General features: G+C 43.5%; 1 protein-coding gene across 15 annotated transcripts in view; it reads left to right on the top strand.

The window, feature by feature from the left end:
- Positions 1-24,341, top strand: part of ANKS1B (ankyrin repeat and sterile alpha motif domain containing 1B) — a 421,823-nt gene that overhangs the window by 357,347 nt on the left and 40,135 nt on the right. For all 15 annotated transcript variants that reach the window (XM_077339156.1, XM_077339148.1, XM_077339147.1 and 12 more), the window contains one exon: positions 20,757-20,864. In XM_077339156.1, coding sequence (XP_077195271.1) covers positions 20,757-20,864 — 108 coding nt within the window. The remainder of the gene's footprint in view (positions 1-20,756; positions 20,865-24,341) is intronic.

Here is a 24,341-nt window from a genome sequence, read left to right as displayed (position 1 = left end):
ATCAGCCATTGAAGGGCTGTCCCTCATATTCCAGCATCAGTGAGGTGGTGAGCTAGAAGCTCATGGTTGATTGTATCAAACGCTGCTGAAATATCTAGTAGTACCAGCAGCACCAACCCATTCCATCATTCTGCACCCTCAATCACCTCCCCCTCTATAATGGATGTGTTTTTATATGTGTATGTGTGTTACCACATTACAAGGCTGCTGTCATGCAACATGGAAGACTGCCACTATTTTTTTTATTGCCGGAAACATGATGACCATGTGTTTTCTTTAAATCAGATTTTAGGGAGGGGGAGGGGGGATGGTGATGAGGAAAGGGATATGCACAAATTACTCCAAATGGCGGTATGGGGGAAAACCCAAATGCATGCATTTCTTCATTGGGCAGCCCTGAATCAGATTCTGCCATGACCAATGAAATCGCTATAACTAGGAATTTCCAAAATGCATGGTAAGTCAGAAGGCTTTTCTGGTCTATGTTTGGAAAGGTGAATTTTAATGTGGAAATATACAGAAAAGTTGATTCTTTACAAATGCAAATATTGTTCTGATTTTCATTTTTTGTTATTTGCACTTCAAATATATAACTACAATATAAATTAAGTCTAAAATGTCTTCAAAATTCTGCAAAAAACTTTTTTTCAAGAGGAGTGTACCAGAAATAAAAGTGGAATTGTTAACACTATATTTTAATTACTTCTAAAGGTTGAATGTGTCAGTTGCTTAGAATTATACTCTTCACATCTCTTTATTGAATGATGAGCTCTGTAAAATTTAAGAAACAACCATGTAGGTGTCATCATGAATTAATGATCAATAGTGTTCGGAATTAGGAATTTTACATTAGTAACATTCTATATTACTGTCAACTGGATTGGTGAAGGTCAGAAACTGGCAAGCATGAATCACAAGAGAATTACTTTAAGGCAAGTTTAATGTTTAGAGTCTCAATCATTTAGAATTTTTTCTGCAAAACTATCCTATGACTATTTCAGCAAGCTTTACCCATTGCTTCTTCCTCCTCTGTATTATGAGCACTCCTTGAGTTTCATGATAGAATGCTAATTCTACTTAATTTAAAAATGAAAGCATATAGCTCCCATATCAGCCATGCTGGGGGCAAAATTAATAATATCTTTGAATTCTCACATGAAAAAACCTTCCTTACTAATCAGATGATGTCTATATTGAGAATACTAACATTTATATGCACTTTTAAATACCTTCCTACACAAACAATTTTGTATTTCACTTTTTCTATCTCTGCAATCCTGAATTTCCCTCCCAAAACTGTTAACCTTTTCTCCATAATTTCACCTCCTTCTTAATTTAACAACCTGCTCAAATTCCTTTTCACATAACTATTTTGCACAAAATCCATTTTCCCGCTTTGCTCCCTCCCACCTGTCTCAGCAGATTAATCTGAGTACATATCTCATTCTGCAATGTAACTTACTTCTGGGTGGAAATAAAATTAGAAGAGTAAAACCAAAGCACTAAGAGGAAAAACTCCAGAAAAGATGGAGAAGAGGTGATCTCAGCAGTGAGTACATGTTGTAGCAGGTGGCAAAAAGACTGAGAAACCCTTCAGAAAACCCCAATTTAAATTCACAAAGTAGACTATAGGTCTCGGCACCCATCTGTGCCATTGGCCAAATTATCACTGATTGGTTTAAATTGAGTGGTCAGTTACCTGTCTGCTTGGATCCTGCCTTGGACCTCGAACTTAGCCCTCCACAGATCCACATGCACAACAGGGGGATTTCCCCCCAAAGAGCAGTGTTGTTGGTTCTTGCACAGACAACACTCCTACACCAGTCTCAAGGCAGCCACCCACCTAGTTATGTGCGCGAGACAGAGAAGGAAAACTGTAAGTAGCTTCTCCTATGCTGCTCCTCACAGAGTATTGGGAAGGAGAAAAGAGAAGTGGGCAGAGTAACAGTAGAAAGCAGGAAGTAGTCTGACAAAGTAGCAGGCACCAAGCAAGCAGAGTATGGGAAGGGAATGGGTGATTATCCTTTTACCCATGGGTTTATCTAAGAGGGGGAACCCAGGGTCCCACTACATCAGCCAGGACAGCAGAGACAGCAGGTATGAAGACAAGTGGGAAGACAGAGGCAGCTGGCAGGGGGTTGAAAAGGAAGTGAACAGTGCAGTAACAGGGTCTTTGCAGTTCTTGTTGAAGTATATTCTCTGTCCATCACACTACACCCGAATGTTGTTCCTGATGTATGTGTCTTACCTGTTATTAGTTGCCTCTTTTCCCGTGTTTGAGTGGTCTTTCTGATTGGCTTCCCCCTTTATATAACTTACATTAGGTACACAGCTCCATTGGTGTACCTAGTATATTTGACACCCAGAGCTGATGATTTTTTCGTACTCTCCTCCTGTGCATGACAAAATTATCTAGGCCAAAGCTCAAATGGGCTTACTGCTGATGAACTCAGTGGGGCTTACAGGTTTGGGTGAATTAATTCTGCAATGGGAAAAAAGTATGGGAAAAGCTAGTTAAGGAAAGAAACAATGGGGAAAAAATAAGGACAGCATGAGAGTAATGAAGTTGTCTGGACAAAGTGGGGGGAAACCTGGTACTAGGGAATGAAAATGGAACAGTAGGGTAATCTGCCAAATGCCACCTTTTTCACCTTCTGAAGAGCATTGTCGCTCTGCTGTAGCTGTGGTGTTCCTTCTGCTTTGCAGCCAGCTACCTTTGCACCTGTATAATTGATGAAATCAATTAATGCTCCCACATCCAGGATCATGGATGGTTGGGTCAGGTAATTAAATAATGTCATGAGATGGAGTAGGAAGTATGAGTCCCATAAATTGTCTTAAAACTTGTATGGGTGAAATAATACTTGTAACATGGACTAAGGCAAACTCTACATTGCAAGTTTTTAAAATATACACGCACATGTGATAAATGACTGACTAGTTTGTCCACACTTTATATAAACAACTGGCTGTGGAGTAGCATGCAGTGATAATCTGTTGAGGGGTGTTAGGACTTCCACTGCACCGCACTCTTTTGATGTATGGAAGGTTAGCAAGAAATTGGTTGAAACAGCTCACAAAATGCCAAAATGCCTGCTATGGATGGTTCCAGTTCTATGTTTCTAAGAGTAACCAATAAGGATGTACAAAAAAATAACCAGGATTTGTCAATTTATGGTATTTTTCAGGCATGGTATTGAGATTTGAGATTTTTAAGAAATTCCATTTTTTTCCAGCTCCATTATATCCTGTGGGGACAATTATTATCAATGTCTCCCATCTTTAAACCGCCCGTGGCGCCGCGGGCGCCACGGACTAAATAAATGGTTAAGGGGCCTTGAGGTGGGCTCTGTCCGTGATGAGGAAGGGTCCGGATTGGACCCTTCCTCACGACAGACAATCGGAGGGACCAATCGGCAGGCGCAAAGCGCCTGCCGATTGGTCCCTCCGATTCCCAGCCCCAGCAACTGCGAGCCGCGCGCAGCGTGGCTCGCAGTTGCTCCTGGCCTGACGTGGTGAGAGGCGCGAAGCGCCTCTCGCCGCATCAGGCCGCCGCCCGAGGAAGCCCCCGGCAGTCGCGCGAAGCGCGGCTGCCAGGGGTTCCCTGCCTGTCCGCCTGGCGTCTCACCTGTGGCCCGGATCCTCCCGCTGCACCTGGGTCTGGATGGTGGGCGCCATCGCGATCCTGGGACCGGCGAAGGGAGACCGTCGGCGCCGCTATGGGGCACTTCCGGCCGCGGCGCTGCCCCTGCTGGGAAATGGAGTTCGCCGCTACCAGGGGACTTCCGCTCCGCACGACTGGAGCGTGCCAACAAAGCAGCATGGTGGCGGCGGTGCCTCGGCAGCAGCAGCAGCAACAGCTGCCCCAGGTTGCGCCTCCCGCCGCCCCCGGGGTGCCTCCCGGCCAGCAGCCGACCGCCCAGGCCTCCGCGGCGGTCGCCGCCCCTCAACTACAGGCCCCATCCGGCCTCCAGGTGGCCGCGCGGCCGCAGGGCTTCGACCCCGTGCAGCGATTCCGGCACCTGCTACCGCAGCTGAAGGAGAGACTGCAGGTGAGGGGCGGGGCCTGGTTTCCAGCCAGACGACAGCAAGGGGTTGCCATGGCGGCCTCGACTGGGGGGAGGTAGAGGGTCACTCAGGTAGAGTCAAGCTCCGGCCCTCAGGTAGAGTCAAGCTCCGGTCCATGGAATACAATTCCCATGACCCACCCACAGTAACTGCCTAGCGCCCGCTGCATTTAGCTGCAGCGGGCTTGATTACTAGTACAATATAATGTGGAATCAATCCATGGGTATTTGTGGGTCTGGGGGGGAGGGGTCTTCTTTTTGAGGTAGTGGCACCAAATTTTCAGCATAGCTGCTTGTGCCTCTCCTCAAAAAACTTACCATGTTTAAAAAAGATTAGTCAACGGAGTCCAGTTCTGTGGGACCTCAAAAAACTGCCCCCATCCTCCACTGATTTCAATGGAAGAGGGAAAGGCACATAAAAGGAATGGAGTCCTTTAAATACTTTTTGCAAACCATGAGTGAAGGTGCTTAAAGGGCTTGCAGACCCTTTAAACACCCTCTGCAAGCCATTAGACCACCCAGAAACTGCAATCCCTTTAAACACCCTTTAACTTTAGCTGTTTGGCAGTCCTGAAAAAATATTATTATTATTATTATTATTATTATTATTATTATTATTATTATTATTATTATTATTATTATAGCCCACCACTCCTAGAAAGCTCGTGGCGGGTTGCAACACACAAAACCCCGAATAAAATACATTAAATACACTAAAGCGGGGGTCATCAACCCCCGGTCTGCGGCCTGCTACTGGGCCACAAAGGCCTTGGTGATTGGCCACCACACCTGCCTCTCTCCCCCCCTCAGAGAGAAGCTCACCAGGCCGCGAGAGAAGCGGCAGCCAAAGCGGCCGCTTCACTCACAGCCCGGCTAGTTTTCTGCTGTGAGGGGAGGGAAGAGGCAGGTGCAGCTGCCGGCATGCCGGCAGGCACAAATGTGCATGTGTGGAGATCCCGCGTATGTGCATTAGCGCCCTCTGGTGGTGAAAACGTGCATGTGCGGCAGCTCCACGCATGCGCGTTTTCACCACCAGGGGCGCCAACGCGCGTGTGAGGTGCCCGGGCCGCCTGCTCTTCGCCACCCCCAGAGGCGGTCCTCAACCTTAAAAAGGTTGGGGACCACTACACTAAAGAATCCCACCCAGACCCAAGTGGTGGCGGAACTTAACCTATCCAACCCATTCGTGTCCCAGAGGGCAGGGAGTCGACGGTCATTTCACCACCAAGAATAACCCTGGGGGGTTCAGCTCTTCCTTTGAAGTGCTGGCCTCAACCATAGACCTGGTGGAAGAGCTCCGTTTTACAGGCCCTGTGGAAAGCTGGTAAATCCTGCAGTGCCCGCAGCTCTTCCAGGAGCTCATCCCACCAGGTGGGAGGCAGGACCGAAAAGGCCCTGGCCCTGGTTGAGGCCAGACGTGCCTCCTGGGGGCTGGGTATGACCAACAAGTTTGTGCCCACAGAGCGTAAAACCCTGCAGGGGGCATAGATCGTGAGGTGGTTCCTCAAGTAAGTGGGTCCCAGATCACGGAGGACCTTGAAGGTTAATACCAAAACCTTGAACTTGATCTGGACAGCAATTGGTAACCAGTGCAGCTGCCTCAGTACAGGCTGGACGTGAGTTCTCCATGATGTTCCTGTGAGGATCCTAACAGCTGCATTTTGCACCAGCTGTAATTTCTGGATCAGGCCCATTTTTGGGTTATTTGGGACTCAGCTATTTCAGATGGCCGAAAAAATACTGAGATCCATATCTGACTAAAAGAATAGCTGGGAAATACCAATAAGGTATTTTTGGCTATATTTTTTCAGCTTGGATATAGACGAATATACAACCCTAGCAGCCAGTGGGGGCTAAAAAACAGCTGACAGGAAAGATACAGAAGCATAGAGGGAGAGTTAGGCTGTGGGGAGTTGAAGAACAGCTGAATAAGAGTTGACAGTTTGGAGCTAGAGACAGCCAGAATAGTCTGTCACTAGCTGAGAAAAAGCCATCTTGTAACAAAGAGTCCTATGAGCATGAACTGAACTAGAGTTCAAAAGTTAAAGGACTGAGAAATGTATATTTTTAAAAATTATTCCCGATTCCCCATTCAGTGCGTTAACTGCTTTTGTTTGTATTAGCCCTGCTTTCTGGATGCCTGTTGTCTCAGAGAAAGAAACACACATATGCACTTAGAGACACCTGTAACGACTCAGTCACTGCACCTATCTATTAATAAATGGTGGCAACATAAAAAGAAAACAGTGTTTCATTTCCAGCCCGGCTAGTTCAGTGGAGTGCCTTGGTGAGTGGCGGTTGACACAGGGAACTGGGCTGTCCTGTGGAGTGAAGTATCAGGGGGGGAGGGGGACCCTGTATGTATAAAAGGGTCAGGGTTCCCCAATGCAACTAAAACCCCCTGTTTTTATTTGGATAGGTTTTAAAGAATTTTGGCGCTACTTCTTTTGCATTTGTTAAGGCTAATGTTTACCTGGTGCTTTTATTGGGCTGTTAAGTTCAATGAAGATAATATTAGGATGCTTTGAAACTTCCTTACTGGGATAGTGGTTAATCAATCTATATATAAATTGTTAGATTTGTTTTAAGAGAACTTGCAACCTATTACCAATAAAATATGTATGGAATACTGTGTAGGGAATAGTTGAGTAACTGCACCATAATTAATAGAACTTAGAGTTAATTCACTTTTCACACAAAGCAGTTAGTTGAATACTGCTGTTCACATAGGAATATGTATGCATAAATTTATCCCAAAAGCTTATGCAGAGCTGAACAAGTACCTAAATTATGTTTTAAATAATTCTTAATGGTTTTATTGTTTATACTGTATCTACATTTCTGATCCAGTTTAATCATAGTTCTAGTGATAGTTTTAATGTTGTTATATAATGATTTTGTCAGTGTTCTGTTTTAGGTACAAGAAAAGTATGTGAAAACTTGGGTAGATGTTGATGCTTAATATACTAACCTCTTAGTAATCACCATATAAATTGCTAGTCTTTCATTTCTTTGAGAGTACATGTTGGTTTCCATCAGTGATTCAAGAGCTGTTGCCATTTGAAAATTTGTAAGCAAGACACTTTAGCCTTTTCTCCCTGGTAGGGTCAGTGGCAGCCTCCTCTTCCCAGCCAGGCTAGTCACTCTCTTGCCTACATGCCTTGCTTCTTCTTTTTCCTCTCTACAGCTGGTAAGTTATTATTATTGTTGTTGTTGTTGTTGTTGTTGTTGTTGTTGTTGTTGTTGTTTCGATTTATTTTCCACCACTCCCAAATGGCTCGTGGTGGGTTACAGTGTCTTAAAACCCCATTAAAAACTCCCATTAAAAGACATAAAAATATCACAGCATGTTGGCACAATAATAAAATCCCCTTCCTACCCCCCCTTCCTAAAAAAGGGGGGGTGGAGGAGAAGGAGGTCAACGGTGTTCAAGAAGAATCCCAGGGGAGAGCAGTCGATGTACCACAGCAGCCCCAGCCTCAACCATAGACCTGGCGGAAGAGCTCCGTCTTGCAGGCCCTGCAGAACGTTGAAAGGTCCCGCAGGGCCCGCAGCTCTACTGGGAGCTCATTCCACCAGGTGGGGGCCAGGACCAAAAGGCCCTGGCCCTGGTCGAGGCTAGCCGTGCTTCCCTAGGGCCAGGAACGACCAGAAGATTCTCACTCACAGAGCGCAGAGCTCTGCGGGGGGCATAGGGCGGTAGGCGGTCCCACAGGTATGTGGGTCCCAGCCCGTGTAAAGCCTTAAAGGTTAGAACCAAAACCTTGAACTGGATCCGGATGGTAATTGGTAACCAGTGCAGCTGCCTCAGCACAGGCTGGATGTGGGACCTCCAAGGTGTGCCGGTGAGGACCCTAGCAGCTGCATTTTGTACTAGCTGGAGTTTCCAGATCAGAGACAAGGGTAGGCCCGCGTAGAGCGAGTTACAGAAATCTAATCTGGAGGTGACCGTTGCATGGATCACAGTGGCTAGGTGTTCGGGGGACAGGTAGGGCACTAGTAGCCGAGCTTGGCGAAGATGGAAAAATGCCTGGCCGGCTACTTTCCTGACCTGCGCCTCCATAGTCAGGGAGGCATCAATGGTCACACCCAAGTTTCTGGCCTGGGACGCGATAGTAAGATGCACCCCTGCCAGGGTGGGTAAACGCGCTTCCTGTTCCCGCCCCCCACTTCCCAGCCACAGCACCTCCGTCTTGGAGGGGTTGAGTTTCAGGTGACACTGCTCAAACCATTCTGTCACCGCTTCCAGACATTCCAGGGGAGAGTCCGGGTGGCCGTCCATGAGGAGATAGAGCTGGGTGTCGTCAGCGTACTGATGGCAACCAAACCCAAAACTCCATACCAGCTGGGCCAGAGGGTGCATAAAGATGTCAAATAGTGTGAGGGAGAGAACCGCGCCCTGTGGGACCCCACAAGGGAGTCCATAAGGGTGTGAGAGCTCATCCCCCACCGCAACCCTCTGGGTCCGGTTCTGGAGGAAGGAGCATATCCAGCGCAAGGCTGTAACCCGTATCCTCGTACCGGCGAGGCGGTAGACCAATATCTCATGGTCCACGATGTCGAAAGCATCCGACAGATCCAGAAGGACCAGCACGGCTGACCCGCCTCTATCTAGCTGGCGACGGAGATCATCCAGCAGGGTGACCAACACCGTCTCCACTCCGTGGCCAGAGTGGAAGCCAGACTGATATGGATTGAGTGCCGAAGTTTCATCCAAGAAAGCTAGGAGCTGGTCCGCTGCCACCACCTTGCCCAGGAACGCTAGGTGCGACACCGGGCGGTAGTTGGCAGGGTCCTGCAGGTCCAGCGTTGTTTTTTTCAGGAGAAGGCGAACCACCACCTCCTTCAGCCGCTCGGGGAGTTCCCCGGAACTCAGGGAAAGGTTGATAATATCCCTGAGTTGGCCTCCTATCCCCTCTCCGCTCCCCTTGAGAAGCCAAGAGGGACAGGGATCAAGGGGCAGGTGGTTGCCCTGACCGACCTCAGCAACTAGTCCACTTCGGAAGAAGAGAGCCGTCTGAAGCCATCAAACCTCGCTACCAAAGACGGCCAACAGGTCTCCAGTTCGTTTACTATATTAATTGTGACAGGAAGGTCACGGCGAAGCGACAAGACTTTATCCGCAAAAAAGCTCGCTAATGCCTCGCAGCCAAGTGCCAATTGACTAATCTTTTGGCGCCCCTGAAGGGCAGTGAGGTATCTAACTACCCTAAATAATTGGAGAGCTTGCGGATGCTATTTCCGTGGCAAAGAACTCTCGCTTTGCCACTTTCACCGCCATCTCATACGCTCTCATAAGCGTGCGATAAGATGTTCTTGCAGCTTCATCGTGAGTCTTCCGCCATACTTGCTCTAGTCGTCTCGCCTCCCTCTTCTTTTCCCGGAGCACCCCTGTGTACCAGGGGGCCCGTTTGAGTCGAGGGCAGAGAGGACGCTTAGGGGCGATCTCATCTATAGCAGCTGTCAGACGGGACTGCCAGTCCTCTACTAACGCCACCAGTGAGTCGCCAGGAGGCATCGTGTCCCGCAGAGCATTCCGGAAACCAATTGGATCCATGAGTCTCTGCGGGCGGGCAAAAGTGCGCCCGCCGCCCAACTGGGGAGGGGGTGGCATCCCAAGCCGGGCCCGCAGGGCATAGTGGTCTGACCATGGCACAGCCAAAGCTGGCTCCAGCTTTGAATCCACAATGGCAAGATGAGAGGTGGCCTTCATTTTCTGGACAGTGTTGGTGAATTCTGTTTCCTCTCTCCCCTTTGTCATGGCCCTCAGCATATTCAAAACCAAGAAAACAAATACAGAGGAATCCAAGCTGGAAAAATCTCAATTTTGGGAGAGCACATCAGGGAAAGAGGCATGGCTAAGGCTGGGGAATACAGGGAGAACAAGGTAGTTATATGCAAACTTTTGGCATCAGATTACAATTCATACAATCACCCCCTACCATTTTCAAAGGACATTTTACAATTTTGCATCTAGCAGCCAGAAGGATCCTGTGCGATAGTCTCAACACCAGGGCAGCAGTTGGTTTTTGAAGCCTGGGAAAACAGGAGGGGGAGCTAGAGGAAAAGTACTCCACACAGAGCACCAGAGGGTTCTGGGAGTTTGGCCAAGCCAGGTCAAAAGTGGTATGTTATAAGTGTGTTTGTGGGGGGGGGGGAGCAGGATACTCTTCTCCTTATAGTAATGGGAAGCCTGTGATAGCTTTATTTATGTCCTTGTATAGCCACATCTGACTGAGTACATGGGTGCTGTTATATCATATTCATTACATGATCCCTGATGGACTGAGATCACAAAGTAGAAGAAGCCTTTCTAGCAACAAAAAAAATTGCCAAAGTAACAGGCTAGGAAAAGAACAGCTGCAAATAGTTGCAAGAATGGAAGGCATCCATCATAGAAATGTCAATTTTTGTGTCAAAAAAAATTGAACTATAGGAAAGTTCAATGCAACACTTATAAAAGTAGTTTTATGCTATAGAGGTTAATGCAGTAAAATGATCTTTCATAATGTGAATATGGAATGCAACCATCTCATGGGAAAAATGGAAATGGAATACCCCTCCAACCAGCTATATGCTGACCACTATGTTGAAGAATGGCTTCATATATTTCTATGAATTACAGATGGTTTAGGGTTAGAGGAGAAGGTAAAGGTTTAGCATGAGACCTGAACTCAAAATTTTGAAAACACATTAATTAGTTACAGTGCACTCGACAGTAAGGGTCTGTTTTTAACTTTAATGCAGTTAAACCAGTTTAAATTAACCAGAAATCCCATTTGCAGCAATTTCTGGCCTTGCCCCCTGCCTCCACATGATTGCCTAGTTGGCTGCAGAGTACATTCATGCCACCTCTTCTTCCCCACATGGTGAGTCAACTAATTGGGGGGGGGGTGTACCAGGCTTATATAGTTTCGTTTTACTGAGTTATTCAATGTCTATCAAGACCCTTAGAAAAGAAGATTACACTGCAACAATTGGGGAAAAAATTGGAACAAAATATTTTTAAAGAGTTGGGAAGGAGAATTGTGTGATCTATAAAACAGAGGGAAATGTGGTAACAAAGGACAGCTTCTTGACCCACAGAAAATAGAGGTGTGTAAATTGGGTCCAATCGGATCTTTGAGCTTATATACTCACATTTTTTCAACATTTTCCTATTCCCCCCATATGTCCTTGATCACCCATATTATTTGACCATATTTCTTTACCAATCTCACATCACTTCTGCACGCTTACTATTGGCTGCTACCATGAGACAAAAATACACCAGTGAGACTGTATCTGCACTAGATTTGCATTTTTAAAGGGTTGCGTTTTCCTTCTGTTTCCACAGTGAAATTCGCCTTTTCAGGCACAGACCTGAATTACCACATAGCAAAGGAATCCCCAGAAATCCGTTTTTTATTTTTTAAAGTGGGGTGTAACATGGTCTGTTCTGGGGTGTTCAGTGCATTTTTCTGCAGCGCCCGTCATTTTGAGTGCTTGGCCAGGCCCCTTTCCTTGTCACTCTTTTACTGCTTTGAAAAGCATATAACAATATTTGAAAATAATTTGCCACTTTATATATAAACAACAGAAAGATAAGAAGGTATTTAATTTTGGTACACAACTCATAACAAAGGGAAGGCATCATTTGTCTTAGCTTTTGCATAATACAGCTACCTAAGAAGATTAGTACTAAGCACTTCAAAATACAGCATTAGTATAGAAAACCAGTTTAAATAATGTGTTTTTAGGTTGGCAATATCAGTAGATATGACCAAACAGCTGTGGTTATGATTCTTAGAATTTTTTAGGGCTTTATATAGATAGAATGTTTTTAAAAATTAATATTCATTCTACAGTGGTTTAACTAATTACAAGAATAGCTCTTTGCAAATGTCTTTAGTTAATTTTCAAAAGAAATGTAAGTGCAAAGTTAAAATGATATGAAAAATAAGGGTCCAAGTTAAAATAGAATAACAGCTTTGGTGAGGGAATGTTGTTATTTGGATATGTAAAAAAAACAACAACAAATTAACCAGTTGCTATAACATCGCACAACTCTTCAGGAAGTTTGGCCTGGTTTTCTCTCTTTGGTTTCTACTCACACAAAATTTTCTCTAGTCTAACCATGGATAACACCATTATTTTGATGTAGGAACTGTCATGAGAAAATGTACACATTCTCATTGAATTTATGATTTCAATGCATCTCAAATTAGGTTGTAATTATTTTTACAGTGGAAGAATGTTAGAATTACTTCGAGATACTAGAAAGAATTTATTTTGTTTGGTGCTTTTTCATGACAATCTTTCGTCATCCCTCTTTCTTTGATAATATTCTTTCCTACACTCACCTTAAGGCATTAAGAAGGAAGATATTTTGAGAAACACTCCTTGCCCCTAGCAGAGTTAATCCAACTGCCCCGCTGTGCTCAGAGAGGTTGTTCTCTCCCACCCACAGTGTTTCTTCCTCACAGATTAAGAGTCAAAGAACAGTAGGATGCCAGGCAGTGATGCGCTATGCTAACTGGCATTGGCAGTCATTGTCTTTTAAGATAATAACTGTATCCAGTTTAGATGGGATTTGCTGTGCTGTGCTAACTGGCATTTCTGAGAATGCATTTGTGATTCTGCAGGCTATACGTGAGAAAACTTGTCTGCACCATTCCTGCAGTATGTGTTAGAAATTATTACACTTCTAGTTCCAAATTCACAATTTTACAATTTAACTTTTTATTCATTGCACTCGTGTTGCAGTTCAAATTTATGGCAGTTGTTATTTGTTTAAAGCTTAAATAACCTTTACATAGTGAAATGTTAAAAAGGCTACTGCTAGGGTTCCCAACACTGTCTCAGCAAACACCAGAAGATTTGGGTGGCAGGCTGTCAGGCAAACCAGCCCCAGTGCCTCCCCTCAGGGATTAATATGCACTCTGTCTAATTGGTTTCATCTTGTAGGTTTTCCTAATTGGGCCTTAGCAGCCCACAGGCCCCTTATGATCATCAAGGTCAAAGTGTGGACTAGGATAATTGGCTGTAGATGAGAACCAGGGAGTCACAGAATGGGAGGAGCAAAATCAGAGTGATTAGGTAATTTTCCAGAGGGTTCTAACAGCGAGGTTTGTTTATTTGTTTATTATGGGATCTTTAGGCCAACCCTCTCCCAAAATGGTCTGAGGGCAGCTTTCATTTATTTATTTGTTTGTTTGTTTGTTTGTTTATTTATTATATTTATATATTGCTCTCATTGGAGGCTCAGGGCAGTTTGCATAAAATGTAGAAAACAATACAAGAAACAATCCATAATATATAGATAACTATAACATTAATACTATTAACTGATAATTTAACAATGGTAACAGGAGCACAACACATTGGTGGATTTCTGGGAGGGAAGGCGCAGGGGCCCAACATCCAGTAGCTGTTGTTGTTGTTTACGCCTGGTATCAACCAAATGCCTGGTGGAAGAGCTCCCTTTTGTAGGTTCTGCAGTTCTGTTTTAGCCCTGTCTGGGCCCTGATCTCCTCCGGGAGCTCATTTCACCAGGTGGGGGGCCAGGATAGAGAATCCTCTGGGCAGGCGGGCTTTTTTAGGGCCAGGGATCATTACCTGGTTGATGGTGGTGGAGAGTAGAGCTCTATGAGGGGTATAGGCAAGGTATAAAATATGTTTGAATACAGATTCAAGTAAATAAGTTTTAGACTAAAACAATACTAAAATTGTTACTGGGATCACTCTATCCTATAAACTGCAAAATGAGCCAGATGAGCCAACTACAAACATCAATTGTATGGCCTGGCTCAAGATAGGGGGGGGGGGGGCTTGCAACTGGGCAGTAACCTCAGATGTGAAGTAGGCAGGGGGCCCATTTAGATGTTAGTGACCCTGGAACTCAACCAAATGCTTGGTAGAAGACACCATCTTGTAGGCTCTCTGGAATTTTGGAAGTTCCATGAGGACCTGAGTTTCCACTGGCAGCTCATTCTACCAGGCTGGTGCCAGGGCCAAAAAAGCCCTGGCTCTGGTCAAGATGAAGCAGACCTCTTTAGGGCTGGAGATCATCAGCAGATTAGAATCTGTTGAATGGAGTGCTCCCTTGGGGAGCATATATGGAGAGGTAGTCCCTCAAGTATGCCAGTCCCAGACTACATAAGACTTTCAAGGTTATAACCAACACCTTAAACGTGATCTGGAACTCATGTTTGATCACACTGAATGCTGCAGTAAGGTCTAAAATTACCAACAGCGCTGATCTGCCTTGGTCTAGCTGTCTATGAAGGTCATCTGTCAGACTGACCAGAGCCAACTCCACCCTGTGGCTAGGGGGGAAGCTGGATTGGAAAGGGTCCAGTACTGAAGCTTCATTCAGGTATGCGGTCTGCAGCGCCTGTTCAACCACTTTCCCCAGAAATATGAAATGCAAGAGAGGGCAGTAGTTGGCAGGGTCCTAGAGATCCAAAGATGTTTTTTTTTCAATAGGATCCGGACCACCACCTCTTTCATCCTGCCTGGGAATGTCCCTGATAGAAGGGATTGATTGATTATGTTCTAGAGAGGCCTCCCGATCTGCTCATCCCCCATTTTAAGGAGCCACAAGAGAAAGGGGTCCACGGGGCAGGTGGTTGGCCTTATCAAAGACAGAAACTTACTCATTTTAGTTTGCTCTGATTGGTTCATTGTCATCACCTGAATCAGATAGGCCAAAAACTATAACTGACCTAAGAATCAAGAAGACAGGTGGCTAGCTCAGATTTTTAGAAAAACTGAAAGCTGTACCTATAGACTTCTGTCAGCAACATAGACAGGATGCTTAAGCCATGGCCTACAATTGCAAGAAAGTAAGGTTGATCCACCTCATGCAACTTTCAATGTGTTAGGAAATAAGCCAGCTGTTATTATTTTCTGTGTGGCTTGAGTTTTGAGTATTGTGTAGTTTTCTAATATATATTAATAACTTTTCTATGAAGAATATTTCAGTTGCCTTTGTCTTCTATGACAGAGTAGCCTTGGTTCATGACAGCATGGGATTCACATCTGGACTCCTTGATGGGTCATTGCCTGGGGAAAATGGAGTTGTGGAAGGTGTGATGTCACTTGTGGGTGACTTTTATGCTGCCTCTACTAATCTTTGTGGTCCTACACCATCGCTATGTGGAGGATATTTTTGCATCCTTCTTCTCAGTTCCTCAAGGGTGAGAAATTGGAGCTGAGAGAGGTAAATAGCCAGTACAGTGTAGTGTTAGAGTAGGATTTGGGATACTCAGGTTAAGATCCCTACTCTGATATATATGAATCTCATTATTTCATCCAGAGTTTTGATGTGGATTGTCATCAATATGCAAATGATACACAGCTTTATATCATTAATTAAGCTACTGGATGCTAATATTTCTGTGCTGGGCTGGTGCCTCTTTGATATGGTCTAGTTACTAATAGAGAACTCAAACTGAATCCTGACAAGATGTTGGAATTCCAAATGGGGTCCAGATTTCTTTGATAGCCACTGTGAAGAATTTGAAAGTCCTGTGGGACCAAACTCTAGTAGGTTTCTACGATGATCCAAAGAGCTTTTCACATTTGAACTGTAGGTGTTCCTTCTGTTTGGGGAATCCTTATTCATGCTTCAATAATCTTGAAGCTTGACTATAAATACTCTAAATGGGGCTACTCTGGAAAATATGATAGCCTGCTAACAGGTTGGGTTCCAGAGATCATATTTGTTGGCTGCCTGTTTGTTTCCCTTTTACAGTATTTGCACTGATTGCCTACTGGTTTCCAAGTTCAAGATGATGGGGCTTACTTGTAAAGCCATTCACAACTGGGGACCCACACATCTTAACAACCATCCCTTCCTATGTGAGCCCATAGTGTAGCTTTGCATAGCATAGCCGAGACTTTTGGGTTTTGGTTGTTCTTTGTGTGTTTTGAAAGACAACAGTCTCTATGAACTTTTTAAAAGGTATTTTTTGTTTCCATTGTTTTAATTCTGTTATTAGAATTGTGTTATATTGATTTTATTGTTCTTACCTGTACAAGATCTGGAAGAAAGGTGGACTTACAAATATAAATAGATTTCCTTACATTGTCTAACCATTGTCTATCTGGTAGTGAAACTCAATGTACTTATATCAGCTGTGTAATATGTACCCATCTTCTCATTTGTAAAGGTTTAATGGCTTAACCATATTTATTTTTCAAAATAATGAAGCCAATTACCTTGTGTCATGTATCAGGTTTCAGCCTGGAACATATGTTTATGAGTGAAATACATACTTAGGAAAATACACATAGATGCTGTAATTCCGTATTTTAGCCTCTTTTTGCCTTAAGAGAGAATTGGCTATGCTTCTGCTGGACCATTTACGCATTGGAGGTTTCATGCCGGGCTGCAGGCTGGAGTTTTAGTCATGGCAGGTGGCCCAACCTCTTCCTGCACTCACACATGGGAGCATTTGGCCTGGAGCACCTCATCCACCCCCTATTTGTGCTCCTGCATGGGAGCTGGGGCAGTGAAGTTCCCAGTGTGTAAACGGTCCTGCTGGCTACCATTATGTCAGACCTTGTTGTGACCTGAATACAGTTTCCCTGTGCTTTATATGGTTGTTCATGTTCCTTTTGACAGTAAATATTTTTTATGTTATGGTTGAAAAGAACCTGTACTTTATGGTTGCAAACCTATAATATCCACTTGTGGTAGCAATAAACACTTGGAAATCACCATAATTCATTTTGTTAGTGACTCTGCTTTGCCAGAAACAACTTAAAAGCTTTCTACTCTACAAGAAGCAATATGTATAGTCAAAGATCTTTCAGATCCTGAAACTAAAATGTAAGTGTAAAGATAGGGGCTTAGATCTGTTGAACCATGAGTAAGTAGACTCGGCTTTCAGAACAGATCTGTATCATATCATCCTTCCTACTACTGTCTGTGTATCCAGTGAGAAACGTCTAAGATTTGGAGATCACTTGGGAATCATCACTTCCTTGTGTTTGAGCAAAAGTATCTTTCCTCTTGCACAGCCATATTTTTAGGGTGAACTGAAGCAAATGTACTGCATTCTGCACAAATAACTGAACTATCTGCAGGACAAGGAAGACTATTCTATTAGGGCAGCAAAGCCAATTAATAATCATTGCTGGATAATAAGTGTATGCAGTAGAATACTCCTCTGCCATTATTACATTGAGTATATCTGGGATAGGGTGATGATATGCCTAAACAAAACACTTTGTGTGTGTGTGTGCACACAGCAAAGTGAATATATTATATTTGGTGCTCATATTCAAGCTAGTCATGTGTTATACGCGGCTGGAACTCAAATAGCAATTCCAGTTTCAATTACTTAAATATTTAAATTCCACCTCTCGGCCATGTGTTCTAAAGGTGACTTTTATAAGATACCCGTAAAGCAATTAGAAAATATTCCAGTCTTCCTGTTGTTTCTGAATTCCTTGCTTCTAGCCCTGCTTTCCTTCTGGACCTGTGACTGCTAAGAACAAGAAAGTAATTGTACAGGAGCACATTAATGGTCCATCTAATTCAGCATTCTGTTTCAAGCAATAATTGATGAGATGCCAGCAGAATACCCATGAATAGGGCATGGAAACCATAACCTCTCCCTGTTGTTGTCCCCCTACCCTTTAGAGGTTCCTTTTAGTCATCATGGTTGGTAGCTTTTGATAGATATATCTTCCCTCTGAAATGCATCTAATCAGTGGCCATTGGTGTCATCTGCAAATTGACCAGTTCACTGTTCTAGATAATTTATGAACAGATTAATACACACTACTCCCAAATCTGATGTCTATGAAACCCCCATTGCTTACATCCTTCCATTGCAATAGTGAATTGTTTTTATATGTATTCATGAAATAAGCTTCTAAAATGGCATACAATATCTGGACACTGTTGCTCCAAGAAGCAGAGTCTTCTCACTTCAAGGCTGTTGGCTGCTTCTCAGTAGCAGCATTGACAATGAGGGGACATGGGTGAGGTGTGAGTAATATCACAAAGTCATAGAATCATGGAATCAGAGTTGGAAGGGACCTCCAGGGTCATCTAATCCAACCTCCCTGTCCAATACAGGAATTCATAACTACCTGCCTAACCAGTGACCCCAATTTCATTCCTGTGACCCCCCCCCAAAAAAATCTCTGCACCAAGCCACTACCAGGGCACTGCGGAGGAGGACCATGCTCCACCATTTATGTAGGATGCACGAGGGATGCTGGAAAGTGGTGCAAGCTGGTGCATCGCTTTCCACATGCCCACAGGGGATACATTTCAGCAACAGACCAGCTCCACATCAAAATGCATCCCCCTGTGGGACGCTGATGCAGCTAGACAGTTGCGCTGTGGGAGGTGGTGGGGAAAGGTGTCCAGTATACAGGAAGGTGGAATCGCGGGAGACTGTGATCCCACCTTCCTTCACAATAGCACACACCGCCATGCAATGTTGCGGAGCCGGGTGAGGCTGATCTGGTCCACCCTTGGCCACTGTAGCACAGGCCCGGCTCTTCCTGTGAACACGGGCCTGCCTCAGCCTAGCCCCCAATGGCGTCCATGGCAACAAAGAGAACATGGAAGAATCCATATTCCCTTGCTGCGGGCCATCTGAGGCCTTGATTTGGGCCAGGGCTGGGAGGGCAGCAATGTTGTGCATACGCAGGGATTAGTCCTTTGGTCCTGCTGCTACCAGCCCAGCCTTTCCACCTGTGTAATCGGTCTGTGGGAAGCATGTTCCCCCATTTTGCAAGTCTGTGTAACAGAACTGTAATAAATGAACGGGGTATAACAGGTGAAATTAAAGCTTTATTGTCAAAGTGCTATGCAAATTTATGCGGACAAAAATAACTAATTATAGTTAACATCATCTCTGAGTTATACCTTAAATATGTCATCAAGTAGGAAGAATGTGTGTAAGTGTGCTTGTTTTGTGAGTTTTCCCTTATTTCCTTTAATATTTCTTTAATATGTGGCTCTTGTGGTCCTCTGGGTACACGGAGTAGTCAAGCTGTGGAGTGAGGAAGCAAAGATGACAGAAAAGGCAGTCTGTTTGAAAGCGAACCTTCATTTTGTATATAATTATGAAGAGACACTTCAAAAATGAAAATGATGCCAGCCTTCACTGGGAACAGTGTGTTTTTTAGTAGCAGCAGCTGTTAGGCAGACTTGTCATGCTACATGATCTGTAGACACACAGAGCCCCCAAACACACACACCTGTCAACATGCTGCAATAAATATTGTTAGCTTTTAAGGTGCTACTGGACTCTTCTTTCATTTTTCAGTAGTCTAGAACAGTTGCATTTTATAATACTGGTTACTTATTTTTTTATTCAGCTATGAAAAACATTTGCTTGCAGATTTCACTTCTGTGTAATTGTTTTATCTTTTATCTTTCAAATGCAATATGTTTTTTGCCTGGGTAAAGCTTCTGTAAGAAAGCAATGGTAAGATTTAAATGATGTATCCAAGACCAGTTGCAAAATTATTTCTGGTAATAATAACATACACTCAAGACCAGCAGTACGGTATTGTACTCTATGTGTGTGTGTGTACATGTAAATGTCTTCTCTATATAATGATCTATTTTCAGAATTCAAATTAATTTTCTTGACAAGGACATTTAAGTAACATGAGCTTAGAAATAAAAATAAGGCAAACAAACAGAAAATACTATGGGTTGGTTCCTTAGCTACACCATGCCTTTGTGGGATTTCTCCTCTTCTATTCTACCACCCCAAATCTAAGACCTTGGGTTAGTCACCCTCTCAGCCTAACCTCCCTCACAGGGTTGTTGTGAGAATAAAATAGAGGTGAGGAGAATGATGTCTGCCACTTTCAACCCCCACTGGGGAGAAAGATGGGTAAATAAATAAATATGTGCATAGCTCCATCTCTGTTTCATAGATGGGAACAATATTAGTCAATGGTGTATACAACTACAGTGTTCTTGTGCAAAAAATAGAACTATTTGTGACTCTGTCATTCTTCTGCATGAGCCAAAATAGAACTGTACTTGCAGTGCAGACCTTGCCAAAATGCTTATCTGAACAGAATAATTTTCAGACAATGGGTGCCTAACAAGAAACATCTATCCATTACTAGCCACAATGACCACACAATCCTTAACAGAGGCACGTAATCTAAGACTTCACCGGATTTAGAAAAGTGCAATGAGACTGCATGTGAATCTCCCAACCGCCTGCACGTCCCTAGAGGAAGCAATGCCCATGGGTGCTTCAGCAAACATGTTGGCACTTAAAAAGAAGTGTGCTTTGTAGGCACTCTTTCATGTTCTCGTTCTTCAACCCTAAAATTGCCAAAAGAAATCCTGTAGTGTCTGTTGCTCCTTTTCTTTTTAGTATTTTATAAATCTCTGTTTGCAGCATCTGTTGATTGCTCCCTCTCCCTGCTTCTCTACCCTTTGGACACTGTACATTTCTGCCTACTTGTCTTTTATCTGTAGTATTCCTCTTACTTCTTTGGAATCCTTCCGGCATTCTGTCTAGCTGCATAGTCTACAAACAAACTTTCCGATGATTGTTATACACCTTTCCACATAGCATATGCACTCTTCAGCCGCAAGGATAATCCACTGATGAATAATAGTCAGGGTTGCTTTTGGGGGGCAGGTGCTTAAGTCATTGATTATTTGCAATGGATTTGGTTGTTTTTAAGCTCCTTTTTGTTTTTCAGGTTTTAAAAATAAGTTTGCTTGGCCACAGAAAACGCATTTTGGCCTCACTGGGAGACAGGCTTCACGAAGATCCGCCTCAGAAACCACCACGGGCTATAACCCTCAGGGTAAGTTCCAGCAAACAGCACTTGGCAAAGTCTAAATCATGTATTGTTAAAGGCCTATAAGAATACTTCAGCACAAACAATTGTTATTTAGTGACTTTGGGGATTTCTTTCTTAAACAAACAATGCTGCAGTCTATGGATTCAACTTGCATATTTATTGGAATACATAATGCAGTTCAGTTTAATGTTATTGAATTAGGATATTTTCCAGTATTTTCAGCTTGTGAGTCTATACATTGTTATACATTTGCTAGCTCTCCTAGACACCCTGAGTTGTAGGGAATAATAATTCCTCTCCTCATGATGTATTCTATTGTAATATTAAAAACCATACCAAAGACGTCACCTCAAAATTCTCATATTGTCACTGTAGCATTTTATTGTTGTTCTTCCCCATTATGATTGCAATCATATCTAGGAATAGGCCCTATTAACCTCAGTAGAACTTGCTGCTGAGCTAATAGGCATATGTTTAAGCTGGATGTTTTCTATACTTCTATAAAAGTTTGCATTTCAATTTGTAAAAATAGACATTTGATTTTCATGTATGGTCAGACAGCATGGCAAACTATAGGTTGTGTTGCCAAGAAAATCCGTGAGCTGATGTATTCCCTCCTCCCCTCAGCCCTTGCCAGCATCTAGATAATTAGAGGTTTTGGGGTTTACAGCAAGTCAGAATTTACCATTATGCCTACACCTATAAACTATGGCTTATGTTTGCCCTCCCAACCACATTTAGAGGGGAAAAAATGGTTGGAATCTTGATTTGCAGGGAAAGCAGAAACTATAGCTTTTTAGTCTGTATGTAGTGTCACTTTGGTTTCCTGTTAAAAATGAAATTATTAACTAGTGAATATAAGAATGCAGTATCAAAGATTCCTCAGCCACATGACAGCAAATCATGGTTTGCCATTACATCTATTGAATAAAAGTATACTTTTCTACGAACTGGACTTTACCAAATGGGTAGAATCATATTATAGAATGCAAGCTGCTATCTTGTCTCTTACAAAACTGCTTTCTCACCCACTTTGAAAAAAGTGTTGTTTTAATGTAAAGGCCATTTGCACTCCTGTGGCTTGTATTATCACACATACTGGCTTCTGGGAGATAAGCTGATTTCAGCTCTTTGAAAAATTCCATTAGTAAAAGTGTCACTGAGCTTGCGGCATTTTGTCTTCAAGAATTGCTCAAAACCAGGATAATTTTAGCTGTTGTCTCTTGGCAGTGTGTAAAATGCTATAAGAATGATAGAAAACATAGACAGACAACAGACAACAGAGAGTTGTAGCAGATTGTGGTCATACCAAAAGGACTCTGCAAACTGAGGTCTTACCTTCTTCCACTTGTTATGGTTGCCAGTCTCCTTTTGGGGGCGAAAATCTCCTGAAATTACAAATGATTTCTAGCTGTATAAATCACTTCTTTAGAATTGGAAGGGATCTCCAGGGTCATCTAGTCCAACCCCCCGCAGAATGCAGGAAATTCACAACTACCTGCCCACCCACAGTGACCCCAATTCCATATCCATATGATCGGATGATTTTTAGGCCTCAACCATAGGCCTGGTGGAATAGCTCTTTCTTACAAGCCAAAAACACACAATGTGAAGATGGAGAATAATAACAAAACTGAATACGAGGCAGCCCTGATTAGACAGGACGCTTAGGCGCTTAGAAATTTAGGCGCTTAGAAATAAAAAACACATTCATATGTTGCATATCATGCCTTCACAGGAAAAATGGGTTATAACAAAAGATATATTTAAATAAGGCATATATGATTCCACTAATTTTCTACATAGAACAAAAAGTAATACTATAAATTCTTGATTAGAAGCAAATGCATAATCCCACATATATTAAAGTGTTCATGCAGCTTTACAAGCCATGCAGAATTGTCTGAGATCCCACAGGGCCCTGATCTCAGTTGGCAGAGCATTCAGCCAGGCTGGAGCCAGAGCTGAAAAGGCCCTGGTCCTGGTTGAGGCCAATTTAATCACTTTGGGGCTGGGAATCCTAAACAATTTCTGCTGGCTAGATCTTTATGCTCTCTGGGGAAGAGTAGGAGAGGTGGTGCCAAAGATACAAAGGTCCCAGACTATTTAGGTCTTTTAAAGTAAGAATTAAGACCTTGAATGTGATCCCGTCTTCAGTCTGGAGCCAGTGCAGCTGGTCCCAGTAAGGTCCTGTGTAGCCACATTCTGAATCAGAAGAAGTTTCAGGTCAGTCTCAGGAGCAGCCCTGTGTAGAGTGAGTTACAGTGACAATTGAATGGATCACAGAGTCTACGTTGAGTATAGACAACTAGGGCAATAATTGTTGGGCTTGGCAAAGGTGATAAAATGCCTGGCGGACAACATTTGTGACCTGGGCCTCTATAGACAGAGAGGTGTCCAGAATCTCACCCAGGCCCCTGACAGTCTCTGAAATTGTCCACTGGATTCCATCAACAACCCAGGAGTTGTAGCAGCCCATCTGGGGCATGCTGACCCTGCCAGAGGACCTTGTCTTAGCTAGATTTAACTTCAGCCGATTATACTTGAGCCAGTCTGCCACAGCCTCCAGGCATCTGGCCCCGGAGCCCAGGGGTGTAAACGAATGGTTATGTATTAAGAGATACAGCTGGGGGTACCAAATTAAGGTGGAGACAAGAGTCTGGATAGCTTCCTTTAAATTTTGCATCAGACTCCATTTTGGAGTAGAAATTGATAGTCTTTTAACTTGTCTAAAAAGTGACCCTTTTAAATTTCAGTGGTTCTAAGCTATTGAACAAAAACAAGCTCATATAGGTATTGATCTTGATTCTATATTGCCATTGGAGGAAAAAATGTATCTTTCTGATTATTAAGCAGAGAATACTAGATCAGGAGCATCAAGAACTCATGCCCGCTCAGCTCCGAGTCTGTTCTCCAGCACTTTTATGGTATCTCCCTGCAGAGAGATCTCATGCCCCATGACTTATATTCACTTGACATCCTATTCCAAATAAGAGCTTTTTTCCTTGCAAGGATGAATGCTTTCCCCTCAAAGGGAAGGTTTAATCACATCCCATACCATATGAGACTTCATCCGTGTGGCTCAGGCTGCCCTGATTCTATCTCACATATTCAGTAGACTGCCCTTTATATGAACAATGTTGTGATGACAGGTTTGTTGCCATGCTGAGAACCAAGTCTTTGACCTTGCAATTCCTGCTTTCTGATAGAGACTCAGATGTAACTATTATTGTTGCCAGAACCTTAGCTAAGATGCTCCTATAGTATGTTGTCCACCTTATATTTTATGGCTTGTTTTATCATTCTATTATTCATTCTGCTATGTGATTCCATGGTTTATATTATTGTCCAGCTGAATCTTTTTAGCTGTATTTGTATGTTTTATGCTAATAAAAGGCTACTGACTGACTGGCAGCTGGGTGTCATCAGCATATGTGTCATCGGCATATAACTCAGCTCAAGGATTTTCTGGGAAATAAA

The sequence above is a fragment of the Paroedura picta genome, chromosome 5, assembly GCF_049243985.1.
Source record: "Paroedura picta isolate Pp20150507F chromosome 5, Ppicta_v3.0, whole genome shotgun sequence".
In the NCBI taxonomy this organism is placed as follows: Eukaryota; Metazoa; Chordata; class Lepidosauria; order Squamata; family Gekkonidae; genus Paroedura; species Paroedura picta.
Note: the sequence above shows the minus strand (reverse complement) of the source record. Positions and strands in the feature narration are given on the sequence as shown.